This window comes from Lissotriton helveticus, chromosome 8, assembly GCF_964261635.1.
Source record: "Lissotriton helveticus chromosome 8, aLisHel1.1, whole genome shotgun sequence".
Classification (NCBI taxonomy): domain Eukaryota; kingdom Metazoa; phylum Chordata; class Amphibia; order Caudata; family Salamandridae; genus Lissotriton; species Lissotriton helveticus.
In genome coordinates, this window is record NC_136069.1 from 11,230,064 (window position 1) to 11,247,939 (window position 17,876).

The 17,876-nt window shown below is 54.4% G+C and overlaps 1 protein-coding gene across 1 annotated transcript in view; it reads right to left on the bottom strand.

Moving 5' to 3' along the window:
• Nucleotides 1–17,876, bottom strand: part of CASQ2 (calsequestrin 2) — a 247,467-nt gene that overhangs the window by 28,009 nt on the left and 201,582 nt on the right. Inside the window, exon 8 of the mRNA XM_078656366.1 lies at nt 3,388–3,442. Within this exon, the coding sequence (XP_078512492.1) occupies nt 3,388–3,442 (55 nt within the window). The remainder of the gene's footprint in view (nt 1–3,387; nt 3,443–17,876) is intronic.

Consider the following 17,876-nt stretch of genomic DNA (forward strand, 5'->3'; position numbering starts at 1 on the left):
TGCGTAGAATGAGTGAGGAGTGATGCAGGGCCTCTCAGCTATGGGTAGAATGAGTGAGGAGTGATGCAGGGCCTCTCATCTGTGGGTAGAATGAGTGTGGAGTGATGCAGGGCCTCTCAGCTGTGCGTAGAATGAGTGAGGAGTGATGCAGGGCCTCTCAGCTATGGGTAGAATGAGTGAGGAGTGATGCAGGGCCTCTCATCTGTGGGTAGAATGAGTGAGGAGTGATGCAGGGCCTCTCATCTGTGGGTAGAATGAGTGAGCAGTGATGCAGGGCATCTCAGCTGTGAGTAGAATGAGTGAGGAGTGATGCAAGGCCTCTCAGCTGTGAGTAGAATGGGTGTGGAGTGATGCAGGACCTCTCAGCTGTGAGTAGAATGAGTGAGGGATGATGCAGGGCCTCTCAGCTGTGAGTAGAATGAGTGAGGAGTGATGCAGGGCCTCTCAGTTGTGAGTAGAATGAGTGAGGAGTGATGCAGGGCCTCTCAGTTGTGAGTAGAATGAGTGAGGAGTGATGCAGGGCATCTCAGCTGTGAGTAGAATGAGTGAGGGGTGATGCAGGGTCTCTCAGCTGTGAGTAGAATGGGTGTGGAGTGATGCAGGACCTCTCAGCTGTGAGTAGAATGAGTGAGGGGTGATGCAGGGCCTCTCAGCTGTGAGTAGAATGAGTGAGGAGTGATGCAGGGCCTCTCAGTTGTGAGTAGAATGAGTGAGGAGTGATGCAGGGCCTCTCAGTTGTGAGTAGAATGGGTGTGGAGTGATGCAGGACCTCTCAGCTGTGAGTAGAATGAGTGAGGGGTGATGCAGGGCCTCTCAGCTGTGAGTAGAATGAGTGAGGAGTGATGCAGGGCCTCTCAGTTGTGAGTAGAATGAGTGAGGAGTGATGCAGGGCCTCTCAGTTGTGAGTAGAATGAGTGAGGAGTGATGCAGGGCATCTCAGCTGTGAGTAGAATGAGTGAGGGGTGATGCAGGGTCTCTCAGCTGTGAGTAGAATGGGTGTGGAGTGATGCAGGACCTCTCAGCTGTGAGTAGAATGAGTGAGGGGTGATGCAGGGCCTCTCAGCTGTGAGTAGAATGAGTGAGGGGTGATGCAGGCCCTCTCAGTTGTGAGTAGAATGAGTGAGGAGTGATGCAGGGCCTCTCAGTTGTGAGTAGAATGAGTGAGGAGTGATGCAGGGCATCTCAGCTGTGAGTAGAATGAGTCAGGAGGTGCTGCAGGGCCTCTCAGCTGTGAGTAGAATGAGTGAGGAGGGATGCAGGGCCTCTCAGTTGTGAGTAGAATGAGTGAGGAGTGATGCAGGGCCTCTCAGCTGTGAGTAGAATGAGTGAGGGGTGATGCAGGGCCTCTCAGCTGTGAGTAGATTGAGTTAGCAGTGATGCAGGGCCTCTCATCTGTGGGTAGAATGAGTGAGGAGTGATGCAGGGCCTCTCAGGTGTGAGTAGAATGAGCGAGGAGTGATGCAAGGCCTCTCATCTGTGGGTAGAATGAGTGAGGAGTGATGCAGGGCCTCTCAGCTGTGGGTAGAATGAGTGAGGAGTGATGCAGGGCTTCTCAGCTGTGGGTAGAATGAGTGAGGAGTGATGCAGGGCTTCTCAGCTGTGGGTAGAATGAGTGAGCAGTGATGCAGGGCCTCTCAGGTGTGAGTAGAATGAGCGAGGAGTGATGCAAGGCCTCTCATCTGTGGGTAGAATGAGTGAGGAGTGATGCAGGGCCTCTCAGCTGTGGGTGGATTGAGTGAGGAGCGATGCAGGGCATCTCAGCTGTGAGTAGAATGAGTGAGGGGTGATGCAGGGCCTCTCAGCTGTGAGTAGAATGAGTGAGGAGTGATGCAGGGCTTCTCAGCTGTGGGTAGAATGAGTGAGCAGTGATGCAGGGCCTCTCAGGTGTGAGTAGAATGAGCGAGGAGTGATGCAAGGCCTCTCATCTGTGGGTAGAATGAGTGAGGAGTGATGCAGGGCCTCTCAGCTGTGGGTAGAATGAGTGAGGAGTGATGCAGGGCTTCTCAGCTGTGGGTAGAATGAGTGAGCAGTGATGCAGGGCCTCTCAGGTGTGAGTAGAATGAGCGAGGAGTGATGCAAGGCCTCTCATCTGTGGGTAGAATGAGTGAGGAGTGATGCAGGGCCTCTCAGCTGTGGGTAGAATGAGTGAGGAGTGATGCAGGGCCTCTCATCTGTGGGTAGAATGAGTGAGGAGTGATGCAGGGCCTCTCAGCTGTGGGTGGATTGAGTGAGGAGCGATTCAGGGCCTCTCATCTGTGGGTAGAATGAGTGAGGAGTGATGCAGGGCCTCCCAGGGTAGAATGAGTGAGGAGTGATGCAAGGCCTCTCAGCTGTGGGTAGATTGAGTGAGGGGTGATGCAGGGGCTCTCAGCTGTGGGTAGAATGAGTGAGAAGTGATGCAGGGCCTCTCGGCTGTGAGTAGAATGAGTGAGGAGTGATGCAAGGCCTCTCAGCTGTGGGTAGAATGAGTGAGAAGTGATGCAGGGCCTCTCAGCTGTGAGTAGAATGAGTGAGGAGTGATGCAGGGCCTCTCATCTGTGGGTAGAATGAGTGTGGAGTGATGCAGGGCCTCCCAGCTGTAGATAGAATGACTGAGGGGGTTTACAGGGCCTCTCAGCTATGGGTAGAATGAGTGAGGAGTGATGCAGGGCCTCTCATCTGTGGGTAGAATGAGTGAGGAGTGATGCAGGACCTCTCAGCTGTGGGTAGAATGAGTGAGGAGTGATGCAGGGCGTCTCAGCTGTGGGTAGAATGAGTGAGAAGTGATGCAGGGCCTCTCAGCTGTGAGTAGAATGAGTGAGGAGTGATGCAAGGCCTCTCAGTTGTGGGTAGAATGAGTGAGAAGTGATGCAGGGCCTCTCAGCTGTGAGTAGAATGAGTGAGGAGTGATGCAGGGCCTCTCATCTGTGGGTAGAATGAGTGAGAAGTGATGCAAGGCCTCTCAGCTGTGAGTAGAATGAGTGAGAAGTGATGCAAGGCCTCTCAGTTGTGGGTAGAATGAGTGAGGAGTGATGCAGGGCCTCTCAGCTGTGAGTAGAATGAGTGAGGAGTGAAGCAGGGCCTCTCAGCTGTAGATAGATTGATTGAGGGGTGATGCAGGGCCTCTCAGTTGTAGGTAGAATGAGTGAGGAGTGATGCAGGGCCTCTCATCTGTGGGTAGAGTGTGTTAGGGCCTCTCAGCTAGAGGTTGAGATGTAAACAAGTCTTGTCTCCTGGAAGTAAAACAGATCTGGGAAGCGCTGTAGGGTCTGGGGTGCTGTTGCTGAGCTTGTGTGGTGGATTGACTTGTGTGTGAATGTTGTTTTCTGAGTCTTCCTCTTCCTCATTGGTGAATGCTGCTGCTCGTGACGCGGGTGAGGCTGAAGGCGCACGCGCGGCAGAGCTCACCAGGATCGTCTTCTTCAGCGAAGGCCACGATGTGGATCCCCTCGACGTCGTCCTCCTGCACAGGAGACAAGAGGACAGAGGTTGGACCACTGCTGGGTGAGGGACCTGTTCGAACACCTGCCTGGTTGGAGTGTCTACACTCATCACAAGCCCCTGGTGCAAGGCCTCACAGGACTGTGCTACTGAGTACCGAGGGTATGAATGTCATGGTGCAAGAATACTGTGGGCAAAGCAGTGCTTAATTTGAGCCCGTGGTTTCCGGTACTCGGCACCAGCACTTAATTGTCAACACCGGCACTTATGACAGTGCGTCACATGGTGGCGCTGTTTGTCTACTTTAGAGATAAACTAAACGGGTCTGAACTAACTTAAGACAACATCCTAAACTTACTACTCATTTCGGTATTCACAGAAGGCACTTACTCATTTTGGTATTCACAGAAGGCACTTACTCATTTTGGTATCCACAGAAGGCACTTACTCATTTTAGTATTCACAGAAGTCACTTACTCATTTCGGTATTCACAGAAGGCACTTACTCATTTCAGTATTCACAGAAGGCACTTACTCATTTCGGTATTCACAGAAGTTAGGGGTCCTAACTTTAGGACTCCTAAATGCCTTCTGTGAATACCGAAAGTCTTAAAGTTAGGATTTTTGTCAGTTTAGGAGTAGTAAAGTTAGGACTCCTAACTTCTGTGAATACCAAAATGAGTAAGTGCCTTCTGTGAATACCAAAGTGAGTAAGTGCCTTCTGTGAATACCAAAATGAGTAAGGGCCCGATGTAGGTAGCCCTTTACCGATCGGAATCGGCCGAAAATACCGATTTTCGGCCGTTTCCGATCGGTAAAGGGCTATGGAGATGTAGGGGCACATTTTCGGTAATTTTACCGATTCGTTATCATTACCGAATCGGTAAATTTACCGAGTCGGTAATATTTACCGATTCGGTAATGATAACGATTCGGTAAAATTACCGAAAATGCAATGTAGGTAGCCTATGTTCCGGCAGCACATGGCTTACAGAATCGGTATTTTACCATGGAATACAAATCCATGGTAAAAAACCGATTCCTGTGTACATGCACATCTGTGCATGTACACATGTGCCATGTGACAGACAGACGTGCCCTTAGGGCATGTCTGTGTGCCACATTGCACACATGGCCGTTTTGGGGGTGCTAGAGGGTGTCAAAGTGACACCCCCTGCACCCTTGTGAATTCTTTAATTACCGATTCGGTAAATACCGAATCGGTAATGCCTAATCATTCCTATGGGCTTCAAAGCCCATAGGAATGAATGGGCATTACCGATTCGGTATTTACCAAATCGGTAATTTAAGAATTGTTAAGGATTCGGTAACGAATCCAGATGTTGGGACCTACATCCCATTTACCGATTTTTTGAATACCGAATCGGTAGGATTCGGTATTTCAAAATCGGTAAATGGGATTTACCTACATCGGGCCCTAAGTGCCTTCAGTGAATACCGAAATGAGTAAGTGCCTTCTGTGAATACCAAAATGGTAGTAAGTTAGGATTTTGTCTTAAGTTAGTTCTGTGAATCGGGCCCAACAACAGTTGTTTATTATTTCAATGCACATTAAAAATGACTAATACCTGCCGTCAAAGCCATTCTTATAGCTTTGGGGCCTGGAATAGTCTGAATTGTCACACCTGTAAGAGTGTGCCAGTTAATAGTTGTGTTGGTGCTGTCACCGGCAGCGCTGGCAGGGACAACAGGCGTTGCAAGCTGCAGTGCCCTTCTAAGAATGGCCCAACACGTATTATTTTACAAATTAAGCAGTGGGACAAAGTATTGAAGAACAAAATACTAAAAGGCAAGTGCATACAGGGGATTATAGATTCACTATTCCTAACTCCACGTCTACATATCTGGAAGTCGTGGTAACGACTTGCGTTGTAAAAGATGCGTTGTGATGTACCGCGTGTAACATCATACAACCGTTCAGCAGGGAGGGGGATTCGAATGACAAACATGGACCTGAGAGCAGGAACCAGGGTGCATCTGAGTGCAGCAGGCAAGACTATTCCAGGCCCAGAACAGGGGCTAAAATACATGCATTAAAAATAGGGCAGCCACCTGCCCCTTTGCTAACAGCTCCAGCTTTGTTTTCATGACCCTCTAGAAGAATGTGTGAATAGTTGGGACCAGGCTTTGCCTCCACCCCACAGAGCCAGTGCCCTGCTGGTCTGCCATGTTGGCAGTGTGTCTGCAATCTACCTTTCTCTGGAAGCACACTCTAACGTCATGCACTGTCGGACACGCCCTTGCAGATAGACATCCAATCAAACATCAACAGGCACTGTCACTCACCCATCCATAACCAGTGACCTCATCCTTCCTTCTTGATCAGCCAAACAGCACACAATGCACCCCCAGCTTCAGGGGAACAGTAGCTCTGGCTGCCCTCAAAGGCAGGCAGGGCGGCCCTGCACCCCCCTGTAATCTCAGCCTGGATTATCCCTGCTAGGGAAGAGCCCCCTATGTACCTGGAGGGAAACATCCTTTACAACGCAACTTTTACCACGCAGTGCTATTACAACGCAGGTTTTAGAACGCAAACCATTACAACGCATTGCGCTGGGGGGCGCTCTAGGATAGGGAATAGATTTAATTTACTATCCAATAACCTTCCCTACTATCCACGGGGACTGGAGTTGGAATAGTAAATTAAACTATTCACTATCCAGCGCCCCAAAGCGCTATGCGTTGTAATGGTATGCGTTGTAAAAACTGCGTTGTAAAAGCATGCATGGTAAAAGCATGCGTTGTAACATCATACATCCGTACCTGGATCACCATCATGTGCCTCCTGTATGGGTGCTTCCCCAGCGAGGGCTGCTGTGCCATCTTTGTACCATGTACATCAGGCCATAGGATTGTGTTTTGAAAGCTGGAGTTTGTGTTTCTTTTTATTAATACTAAACTTTCATCTACATATGTACAAAACCGCGTAAAGTCACCCTGTGTAGCTTTTCATGGCCTTGTAGATATGGAGTGAGGCAACGCAACGCAAGTCGTTGCGTTGCCTCACTCTATGATAGGGTGGGGTGCCATGAGCATTACGGTGGGTGTTCCAACCCAACACCCGTGGAATTTGACACAATCCCAGATTCATGAGATTTTGTAAACCTGGTAATGCGTCAAAAGCCGACGCCGCCTCAGGGGAGGGGTATGGGAGACGCAACGAGGAGAAATAACGTTATTACTCCTTATTTTTTCCTCTTTCTATGTGTGCTGAATCCAGCAGCAAAGATCAAAAGAGAAAACCGCCTCCATTGATTGTTTTTGTGCAGGAAGGTGTAATTGACGCATTGGTATGGAATGGAAGCCACTACCCCAAGGGGTTCATTGGCGCTGGTGTCCATTGACGAACCAGCTCGTCAGTTCACTCACTTTGTAAGTCACAGAGTGAGGAAGAGGCTTCAATGTCCAGAGGTGAAGTGTCCCTCGAGCTGGACCCAGGCAAGGAAGGGTCAGCGCCCTCAAGATTAAGATTTAATCACAGAACATTAGGGGCTAGATGTAGGTAAATAATTTTTACCGATTCTAAAATACTGAATTTTACCGATTCGGTATTTTAGAATCGGTAAATCTGATGTAGGTAATTATTCGGTATTTTTTACCGAATCGGTAAGATTTGGTAATTATTGAATCGGTAAAATTACCGAATCTGTATTTTGACAAGCCCTACATCTCAGTATCCAAATACCGGTCGGTAACGGCCGAAAATCGGTATTTTAGGCCGTTACCGACCGGTATTTGGATACCTACATCTGGCCCTTAGTCCCTATTGGCTTCCAGTACGTGTTGACACTGAAGGTACCTTGGAGTAGAGATAGAGGGGCATATTATCAAGGGGGTTTATCTCCGCTTTTTTGGCTTTAAAAGCCAAGAAAGCGGAGATAAAATGATCTCCCTATTACCTAGCTGTCGCTAACACCAGTTAGCGACAGCTAGTAGGAGATAGCGACCATCTTGGGCCCCACTTTGCATGTCAGTGATATTTATCGCTAATGACATGCAAAGTGGGCGTGCCAAGATGTTAGCGACTGGAAACAGTCGCTAACATCGCTATCTCCTATTACCAACTTTTGGAGATATTTGCGCTAAGCGCGAATATCTCCAAAAGCTAACACCTGCCTAGAGCAGTTCTTAGCCATGTTATCCAATGGGAGGTGGATAACAGGGCGAAGAGCATTAGCTCGGTAATGCATGAATATCGCTGACTTTTCAGCGATATTCATGCATTGCGGCCGTTTTTTATCGCTTAGGAGATATACCTTGATAATAGCAAGGCTCCTAAGCGATAAAAATCGCCGTAGCTCAGCGATAAAAATATCGCCGCTAAACCAACATATCGATAATTATCGCTAGTTGTTGGTAATATGCCCCAGAGTATCCTACAAAATGAGGTTCAGGATCTTAAACTTAGCGCAGTGAGCAACTGAGATCCAGTGCAGGGATCTGGCAGCAGAGGGAGGGGAATCACTTATATGAAAACTGAAAACACCTGGGGGCAGATTTATTTTTCCTGGCGCATCCCTGCAAATCAGCAGGGATGCGCCAGGAGAGATGTGTCACGCAAGTTTACCCTTGCGCCACCACAGATGCGCCGCATTTACAATGCGCCGCATCATGGCGCAAGGATAAACCGATGCGTGTCGCATCTGCCGGCGTAAGGTTGGTGCAGTGCTGGAGTTGCGTCGCAGGCGCGACGCAACTCCAGCACTGCTCCAACCCTGCCTATGTCCAACATGGTGCGTCAAGCCTTACGCCTGCTTCAAGCAGGCGCAAGGTTTTGACTCAGCGGCGTCTGAAAAGTGACTTATAGTGTCTTATAGATTTCACTCAGCCACTTCTGCAAGGCGTTCCTGCGCCACAACGCCCACCCCCCCTGCTCCGGAACGCCCACATGAACCCTGACACAGGTTTCATGTGGCGCAGGGCTTTATAACGTGAAGCATCTTCCTAGATGCGTCACATTGTAAATACCCCGCAGCATGGCGCTGGCTTTACGCACTATCTACAGAGGCAGGACTGGGACATGCCCACCGGTCCCCAGCAGCACCCCTGATGAAAGCAAAGACCCCTTCTTGGCACCGGAAGTCCTTGTTATCAGGGCCACTGGTAGGTGAGTGGGAGGGAGACGTCCCAAGTGAGAACCCTGCAGAACTTCATGAAAGAGCCGGGGTTCAAGGAGGCTCAACATTTCTGGCAATCATTGGTGTGTCTGAGTTCACTCGGTAGGACTAGCGGGCTAGTATCTGGAAGAAAGGAAGTACTAACGGGCTAGTATCTGGACGAAAGGAAGTACTAACGGGCTAGTATCTGGACGAAAGGAAGTACTAACGGGCTAGTATCTGGACGAAAGGAAGTACTAGCGGGCTAGTATCTGGAAGAAAGGAGTGGCTAGCGGGCTAGTATCTGGAAGAAAGGTAGGACTAGTGGGCTAGTACCTGGAAGAAAGGTGGGACTAGCAGGCTAGTATCTGGAAGAAAGGAGTGGCTAGTGGGCTAGTATCTGGAAGAAAGGTAGGACTAGTGGGCTAGTACCTGGAAGAAAGGTGGGACTAGCAGGCTAGTATCTGGAAGAAAGGACTAGCGGGCTAGTATCTGGAAGAAAGATATGGCTAGTGGGCTAGTATCTATATGGGTGAAAGATAAGGCTAGCGGGAAGAAAGGAATGGCTAGCAGGCTAGTATTGGGAAGAAAGTTTGAGCTAGCGGGCTAGTATCTGGAAGAAAGGTAGGACTAGCGGGCTAGTATCTGGAAGAAAGATAGGGCTAGTGGGCTAGTACCTATATGGGTGAAAGGCAAGGCTAGAGGGAAGAAAAGAATGGCTAGCGGGCTAGTATCGGGAAGGAAGGTAGGGCTAGCGGGAAGAAAGGTTGAGCTAGCGGGCTAGTATCTGGAAGAAAGGTAGGACTAGCGGGCTAGTACGTGGAAGAAAGGTACAGCTAGCTGGCTAGTATCTGGAAGAAAGGTAGAGCTAGAAGGAAGCAAGGTAGGGCTAGCAGGAAGAAAGGTAGGGCTAGCGGGCTAATATCTGGAAGAAAGGTAGGACTAGCGGGCTAGTATCTGGAAGAAAGGTATGGCTAGCGGGCTAGTATCTGGAAGAAAGGTACGGCTAGCGGGCTAGTATCTGGAAGAAAGGTAGGGCTAGCGGGTAGAAAGGTAGGGCTAGCAGGCTAGTATCTGGAAGAAAGGTAAGACTAGTGGGCTAGTATCTGGAAGAAAGGTAAGACTAGTGGGCTGGTACCAGGAAGAAAGGAAGCGCTAGCGGGAAGAAAGGTAGGGCTAGCGGGCTAGTATTGGGATGGAAGGAAGGACAAGCTGGCTAGTATCTGGAAGAAAGGTAGGACTAGCGGGAAGAAAGGTAGGGCTAGTGGGTGTTGGACCCGGCCTCATGGCGTGGTCCTACCCCTCCCGCATGGCGGGCCCAGGACGACATCAGCCCTCCTCCGGACCTCGGGCGGCCCCTTCGGCCCGACCCTGCACGCCCCAACACCACAGATCCGGCTACCATCCCGGATCCCCATCACCGGCCTGGCTCCAGCGTAGGCCCATCACGACCTAAGCACGAGGCCGTGCCCGACTCCATCTTGGGTCCCCCACGTCACGGCCACGTGGCCTCAGCCCAGGCCCAGGCCCCAGCGAAGCCCCGACATCGAGGCACCAAGATCCACCCAGGTGGTCGAGTGGCCACTCGACAGATCCCGGAGGGAGAGGAGTTTCGATGGCCCTCCAGCCGTCCCCGGACGCCTGGTATCGATCGCCCTCCGGCCTCCCTGGGCGCTTGCTCCACCCCCCTGCTGGGTGTCTGGACACCATCATCCCGGCCCCTCTGACCCCCAGGCGAGAGGGTCCGGACATCAAAGGACCTCCGTCCTATATCTGGGCCAGCCCCGGAGTAGGACGCCAGTTGTATCCTGGACTGGAAGCCCTGCTGACGCTGTCACGGCCGACACCAGACGAACTCATCGTTCCTGTAACCCGACGTCCTTCTGAGAGCCTGCTGGCGCTGCCGCGGCCTACCTTGCTGAAACCATCTGAGAGCCTGCTGGCGCTGCCGCGGCCTACCTTGCTGAAACCATCTGAGAGCCTGCTGGCGCTGCCGCGGCCTATCTTGCTGAACCATCTAAGAGTCTGCTGGCGCTGCCGCGGCCTACCTTGCGGAACCATCTGAGAGCCTGCTGGCGCTGCCGCGGCCTACCTCGCTGAACCACCTTGTAAGCCTGCTGGCGCTGCCGCGGCTCGAACCTCTCGGAACCCCCCAGCTCGAGGATTGAGAGCTGTGCGCAGGGTATCCCTTCCTCCGCCCAGAAGCTAGACTGTCCCGCTACCTTACCCCCCTTTTCGAGACTTTACGGATCCCTCGATCCGCCTGTATATACTGCCAAGAACCCGCAACCTTGATTACTTATAAAAGCTTGAGAACTTGACCTCCTGTGTGGTGTCCGTTTGTAGTGTTGTGATTACTCTGCTGTACGATCCTAGGAGAGGGCCCTCATTCAGGAGGCCTCTCGGTAACGCTCGGCTACTTCTCGACGGAGAGGTGGACCTAGGGGTGGTCAGTCAGACATCTTCTGCCTCCCCCGGGGTCGCCTTTCTAACATTGGTGGCAAGCGCCGGGATCCGAGCCCACGCAGATCGTACAGAGAGTGATTCACTCGCTACCAAGAAAAACCCACTGCGACCATGAGCACAGAATTCCAGAAAGAGAAAATGGAAGACTACAGTCACAAGGAGCTAAAGCAATTCTGCAAAGAACTAGGCATCGCTACCACTGGCTTAAGCACCAAAGAAGACTTTAAATCGGCCCTACAGGCCTGGGTGGACGCCGGCGAGGCGCCACCTCCGAGGGAAGATAACCCGGGCCCGAACGGAGGCCCGGAGGCTGAGGTGAACCCAGCGGGAGGGAGACCCGCAACCCCAAACACGGGCCTCTCCCACGAAGACGCCCGAGAACGAGAGAGGACCCGGCTCGACGAGTTGGATCTGGCTCGACTCCGACAAGAAGGAGAAATCCAACTGGCAGAAAGGAAGCTAGCCCTCGAGGAGAAAAAACTCATGCTCGAGCACGAGCGCGTCCTCAAAGAAATGGAACTTAAAGCCAAGGCAAACGAGATCGGCACCGCCGGGGCCAAGACCTCACCCCCCCCGGTGGACACGAAGGTGCACATACCCAAGGATGTCGTCAAAGAGTACTATAAGAACGACGACATCCAACAGTGGTTCAAAGCCTACGAGGTCGCCATGACCGCTCATCGAGTACCCCTCAAGCACTGGGGCGCCGGCCTGTGGGGGAAGTTTATCAACGAAGGGAGAGACGCCCTGCTGGAGCTCCCTGATACCGAGATGACCTCGTACGAGCACATGAAGACCGCCCTCCTCACTCGCTACGGACTCACCCCCGAGATGTACCGGCAGCGATTCCGAGACTGCAAAAAAATCCCCGGTACCACATGGGTGGAATACGTGAACTATTACAGTAGAGCCTTCGAGGGGTGGACTCGGGGCTGCCAGGTCACCACCTACCAGCAGTTGGTCGACCTCATTCTATGGGAACATCTGTCCAATAACTGTTTCGTCGAACTCCGGCAGCACCTCCTCGACAGCAAATTGACGGAGCCACGAAAACTCGCTGTCGAGGCGGATCGATGGGCGAGCACCCGAGTTCCCCGGAGCACGATGGGAGACTACGGCCGGGGATCCCCGGGGACCCACCGACCACGAGGCGGCGGAGTAGGCCAGAGCCGGGGACGGGACGCCCCCCAGGGGTCCTCCCCTACTTCCACGTCGCCATCCCTGGGCCGGAGAGGGGGCCCCCCAGCCAGACCGGGGCCCCGCCCAAACGTTACGTGTCATAGGTGCCAGCGACAAGGTCATTATGCGAATGACCCCCTCTGCCCGATGAACCAGCGACCCGGCACCACCGGGCCCCCAGCCCGCCAGATCGCGGCAGCTACCCTGGGTGAAGAAAGAAGTGAGGAAGAGGACGACGACCACGAACAGGCCGAGTGGGAGCCCGCCGCCATGACCTTAGCATGCCTGGGTACCCACGACCTGATCCCTCGAGGTCCGATCCCCGGCAACACCCAGAAATACCGCCAGTGGGTCACCATCAATGGTCGCCGGACCGAAGCCCTCCGTGACACCGGAGCCAGCGTGACAGCGGTCCGCTGCCATCTGGTGACCCCAGAACAGATCCTACCTAACATCCTGTGCCCAGTCCGGTCCGCAGATAACTCAGAGACTTTGTGCCAGATGGCCCGCATCCCCTTCGAGTGGGGAGGAGTGTCGGGCATGCTGAAAGTGACTGTCCGCGACGATGCCCCCGTGGACTGCCTCCTTGGGAACGACCTGGAAAGTTCCCCATGGGCTGGCGTCGAACGAAGAGAGCACCTGGGGATGCTAGGCCTTCCCGAGTGGGTCTGTGCGACCACCCGCTCCATGTCCGCCCGAGCCTCCACCCCAGCGGGGGGAGCTCCGACCGAGGAACCCGAGTGGCCCGCACCTCCGCCACCCGTCGTCCCCGAGGACGCCGACCCCGAACACGGCCCCCAAGGGCCCGACCAAGAAGATCTCACCGAGCTCAACCACCTCCCAGAACTCGCTCAATGGCGCCAAGAAGGTGGCCCCACCCGCGAACAGTTCCGGTAGGAACAGAAAACCTGCCCCTCCCTCGAGGGGATTCGACAGCAAGCCGCTACTCAGGCCGCTGGAGACCCCGCGGGGTCCCACTGGGTCTATTGGGACAACGAACTCCTCTACAGTGAGCAGAAGATTGCTGAGCTAGGGGCCGGCCGGGTACTGGTCGTACCCCTCTGATTCAGAGACTTCCTCCTGAACTTAGCACATGATGTGCCCCTCGCCGGGCACCTGGGGCAGGACAAAACTTACAGCCGCCTGGTGACCCATTTCTACTGGCCAAAAATGCGCACCGATGTGCATAACCACTGCCGAACCTGCCCGACCTGTCAAGCCAGCGGGAAGAGCGGGGGGAAAGTCAAAGCCCCGCTCCAGCCGTTCCCCGTGGTGACCACCCCCTTCGAGCGAGTAGGAATAGACATCGTAGGGCCCCTGGACCCTCGCACCTCGCAGGGACACCGCTTCATCCTGGTCCTGGTGGACCATGCCACCCGCTATCCTGAGGCCATCCCCCTCCGAACCATCACGGCCCCCGTGGTGGGCCGAGCCCTCATGAGCATCTGCTCCCGAGTCGGCTTCCCCCGAGAAGTCGTGAGTGATCGGGGCTCCAACTTTATCTCGAAGCATATGCGATCCCTATGGCAACAGTGCGGGGTCGCCTATAAGTTCACCACCCCGTATCATCCCCAAGGAAATGGACTAGTGGAACGATTTAAAAGAACACTGAAGGGGATGATCAAGGGCCTAGAAGAGCCCCTCCGGCGCAAATGGGATGTCCTGCTGCCCTGCCTCCTGTTCGCCTACCGAGAGGTACCCCAGAAATCCCTGGGGTTCAGCCCTTTTGAACTCTTGTACGGACACCCAGTTCGAGGCCCCCTCAGCCTGGTCAAGGAAGGCTGGGAGACAGCAGTTCGAGATGCCCCACCGGATGTCTACCGGTACCTCCTGACATTCCACAATCAGACTCGGAAGTTCCGGGAACTTGCCGAGGCCAACCTGGAGGCTAGTCAAGAGGAGATGAAACGCTGGTATGACCAGAACGCCTCGTCCATCGAGTTCGAGCCGGGCCAGCAAGTCTGGGTCATGTCCCCGGTTGAACCGTGTGCCCTCCAGGACAAATGGACGGGGCCCTTCAAAGTGGTGGAGCGCAAGAGCCCCGTCACCTACCTGGTAGACATGGAGTCCCCCAGGAACCCCCTCCGGGTTCTACACCCTAACCGGCTCAAGCCGCACTTTGCACGCACTGAACTGAGTCTGCTGCTGGCGACCGATGACGGAGCTGAAGACGACTCCGAGCCACTACCAGACCTCCTCAGCACCACTGAGAAAGACGGCTCCTTCGAAGGGGTCCGGCTCTCCTCTACCCTGACCCCAGAGCAGCAACAAGACTGCCGGAAGCTGCTGGGGCAGTTTGCGGATCTGTTTTCCCTCACGCCGGGGGTCACCTGGTGGTGTGTCCACGATGTGGACACCGGAGACAGCCCACCTGTAAAACACCGAGCTTTTCGAGTGCCCGACCGGGTTCGGGCCTGCATCCAATCGGAAGTAGCCAAGATGTTGGCCCTGGGGGTAGTCGAACCCTCCAACAGTCCCTGGGGCAGTCCCGTTGTCCTGGTCCCTAAAGCCGCCTCCCCCGGAACAGCTCCAGAGCTCCGGTTCTGTGTTGACTACAGGGGACTGAATGCAGTCACCAGGACCGACGCCCATCCCATCCCCAGGGCGGATGAACTGATCGATCGTCTAGGGGCCGCCAAATACCTCAGCACCTTCGATCTCACGGCGGGGTATTGGCAGATCGGCCTTACCCCTGGTGCACAAGAGCGATCGGCCTTCTCGACCCCTGATGGCCACTATCACTTCAAAGTGATGCCCTTCGGCATGAAAAATGCGCCGGCCACCTTCCAGAGACTAGTGAACCAGGTGCTGGCCGGACTAGAGGAATACAGCGCCGCCTATCTAGATGACATTGCGGTGTACAGCCTTCAGTGGGATAAGCACCTGACCCACCTCTGGAAGGTCCTGACGGCCCTCCGGCGGGCCGGACTAACCATCAAAGCCAGCAAATGCCAGATAGGCCAAGGGTCAGTGACCTATCTGGGACACCAAGTGGGGAGCGGCCAAGTAGCTCCCCTCCAACCAAAGATAGACGCCATCCGGGCCTGGGAGCCCCCGGTCACCCAGACCGCCGTCCGAGCCTTCCTGGGGCTCACCGGATACTATCGGCGATTTATAAAAGACTACGGGAGCATTGTGGGGCCCCTCACAGAACTGACCTCAAAGAAATTACCCCAGAAGGTGCACTGGACCCCAGCGTGCCAAACAGCCTTTGAGACTTTAAAGACTGCCATGTGCACCGCCCCTGTGCTCCAGGCCCCCGACTACAGCAGAGAGTTTGTAGTCCAAACCGACGCCTCGGAGCACGGCATCGGGGCGGTCCTGTCCCAAGTTAACCCCGAGGGAATTGACCGGCCTGTGGCCTTCATCAGCCGACGCCTCCTGGCAAGAGAACAGCGGTGGAGCACCATCGAGAGGGAAGCCTTTGCCGTGGTGTGGGCACTCAAGAAGCTCCGGCCCTACCTCTTCGGCACCCACTTCCGAGTCCAGACCGACCACCAGCCCCTGCGTTGGTTGATGCAGATGCGGGGAGAAAACCCGAAACTGCTGCGCTGGTCCATTTCTCTGCAGGGGATGGACTTCACTGTGGAGCATCGCCCCGGCAACGACCACGCCAATGCTGACGGCCTGTCCCGATTCTTCCGCCTCGGCGAGGAGAACCCCCAAGAAGATGGGTGACTCTCCCCTGCCTTCAGCTGGGGGGGACGCGTGTTGGACCCGGCCTCATGGCGTGGTCCTACCCCTCCCGCATGGCGCGCCCGGGACGACATCAGCCCTCCTCTGGACCTCGGGCGGCCCCTTCGGCCCGACCCTGCACGCCCCAACACCACAGATCCGGCTACCATCCCGGATCCCCATCACCGGCCTGGCTCCAGCGTAGGCCCATCACGACCTAAGCACGAGGCGTGCCCGACTCCATCTTGGGTCCCCCACGTCACGGCCACGTGGCCTCAGCCCAGGCCCAGGCCCCAGCGAAGCCCCGACATCGAGGCACCAAGATCCACCCAGGTGGTCGAGTGGCCACTCGACAGATCCCGGAGGGAGAGGAGTTTCGATCGCCCTCCGGCCTCCCTGGGCGCTGGCTCCACCCCCCTGCTGGGTGTCTGGACACCATCATCCCGGCCCCTCTGACCCCCAGGCGAGAGGGTCCGGACATCAAAGGACCTCCGTCCTATATCTGGGCCAGCCCCGGAGTAGGACGCCAGTTGTATCCTGGACTGGAAGCCCTGCTGACGCTGTCACGGCCGACACCAGACAAACTCATCGTTCCTGTAACCCGACGTCCTTCTGAGAGCCTGCTGGCGCTGCCGCGGCCTACCTTGCTGAAACCATCTGAGAGCCTGCTGGCGCTGCCGCGGCCTACCTTGCTGAAACCATCTGAGAGCCTGCTGGCGCTGCCGCGGCCTATCTTGCTGAACCATCTAAGAGCCTGCTGGCGCTGCCGCGGCCTACCTTGCGGAACCATCTGAGAGCCTGCTGGCGCTGCCGCGGCCTACCTCGCTGAACCACCTTGTAAGCCTGCTGGCGCTGCCGCGGCTCGAACCTCTCGGAACCCCCCAGCTCGAGGATTGAGAGCTGTGCGCAGGGTATCCCTTCCTCCGCCCAGAAGCTAGACTGTCCCGCTACCTTACCCCCCTTTTCGAGACTTTACGGATCCCTCGATCCGCCTGTATATACTGCCAAGAACCCGCAACCTTAATTACTTATAAAAGCTTGAGAACTTGACCTCCTGTGTGGTGTCCGTTTGTAGTGTTGTGATTACTCTGCTGTACGATCCTAGGAGAGGGCCCTCATTCAGGAGGCCTCTCGGTAACGCTCGGCTACTTCTCGACGGAGAGGTGGACCTAGGGGTGGTCAGTCAGACATCTTCTGCCTCCCCCGGGGTCGCCTTTCTAACAGTGGGAATAAAGGTAGGGTTAGCGGGCTAGTATCTGGAAGAAAGGTAGGACTAGCAGGCTAGTATCTGGAAGAAAGGAAGGGCTAGCGGGAAGAAAGGTAGGGCTAGCGGGAAGAAAGGTAGGGTTAGCGGGCTAGTATATGGAAGAAAGGTAAGGCTAGCAGGAAGAAAGGAACAGCTAGCGGGGTAGTATCGTGAAGAAAGGTGGTGCTAGCAGGCTAGTATCTGGAGGAAAGGTACAGCTAGTGGGCTACTATCTATATGGAAGAAAGGTAGGGCTAGCGGACTAGTATCTGGAAGAAAGGTAAGGCTAGCAGGCTAGCATCTGGAAGAAAGGTACGGCTAGTGGGCTAGTATAGGGAAAAAACGTAGGACTAGTGGGCTAGTATCTGTAAGAAAGATAGGACTAGCGTGTTACTATCTGGAAGAAAGGTAGGATTAGCGGGCTAGTATCGGTAAGAAAGGTAGGGCTAGCGGGCAAGTATCGATAAGAAAGGTAGGGCTAACGGGTTAGTATCTCGAAGAAAGGTAGGGCTAGCGGGCTAGTATCGGTAAGAACGGTAGGTATAGCAGGCCAGTATCTGGAAGAAAGGTAGAGCTAGCAGGTTAGTATCTGGAAGAATGGCTAGCGGGCTAGTATCTGGAAAAAAGGAATGGCATAGTGGGCTAGTATCTGGAAGAAAGGTAGGACTAGAGGCTAGTATCTATATGGGTTTAAGGTAGGACTAGTGGAAAGAATGGTAGAGCTAGCGGGCTAGTATCGGGAACAAAGGTAGGGCTAGCCGGCTAGTATCTGG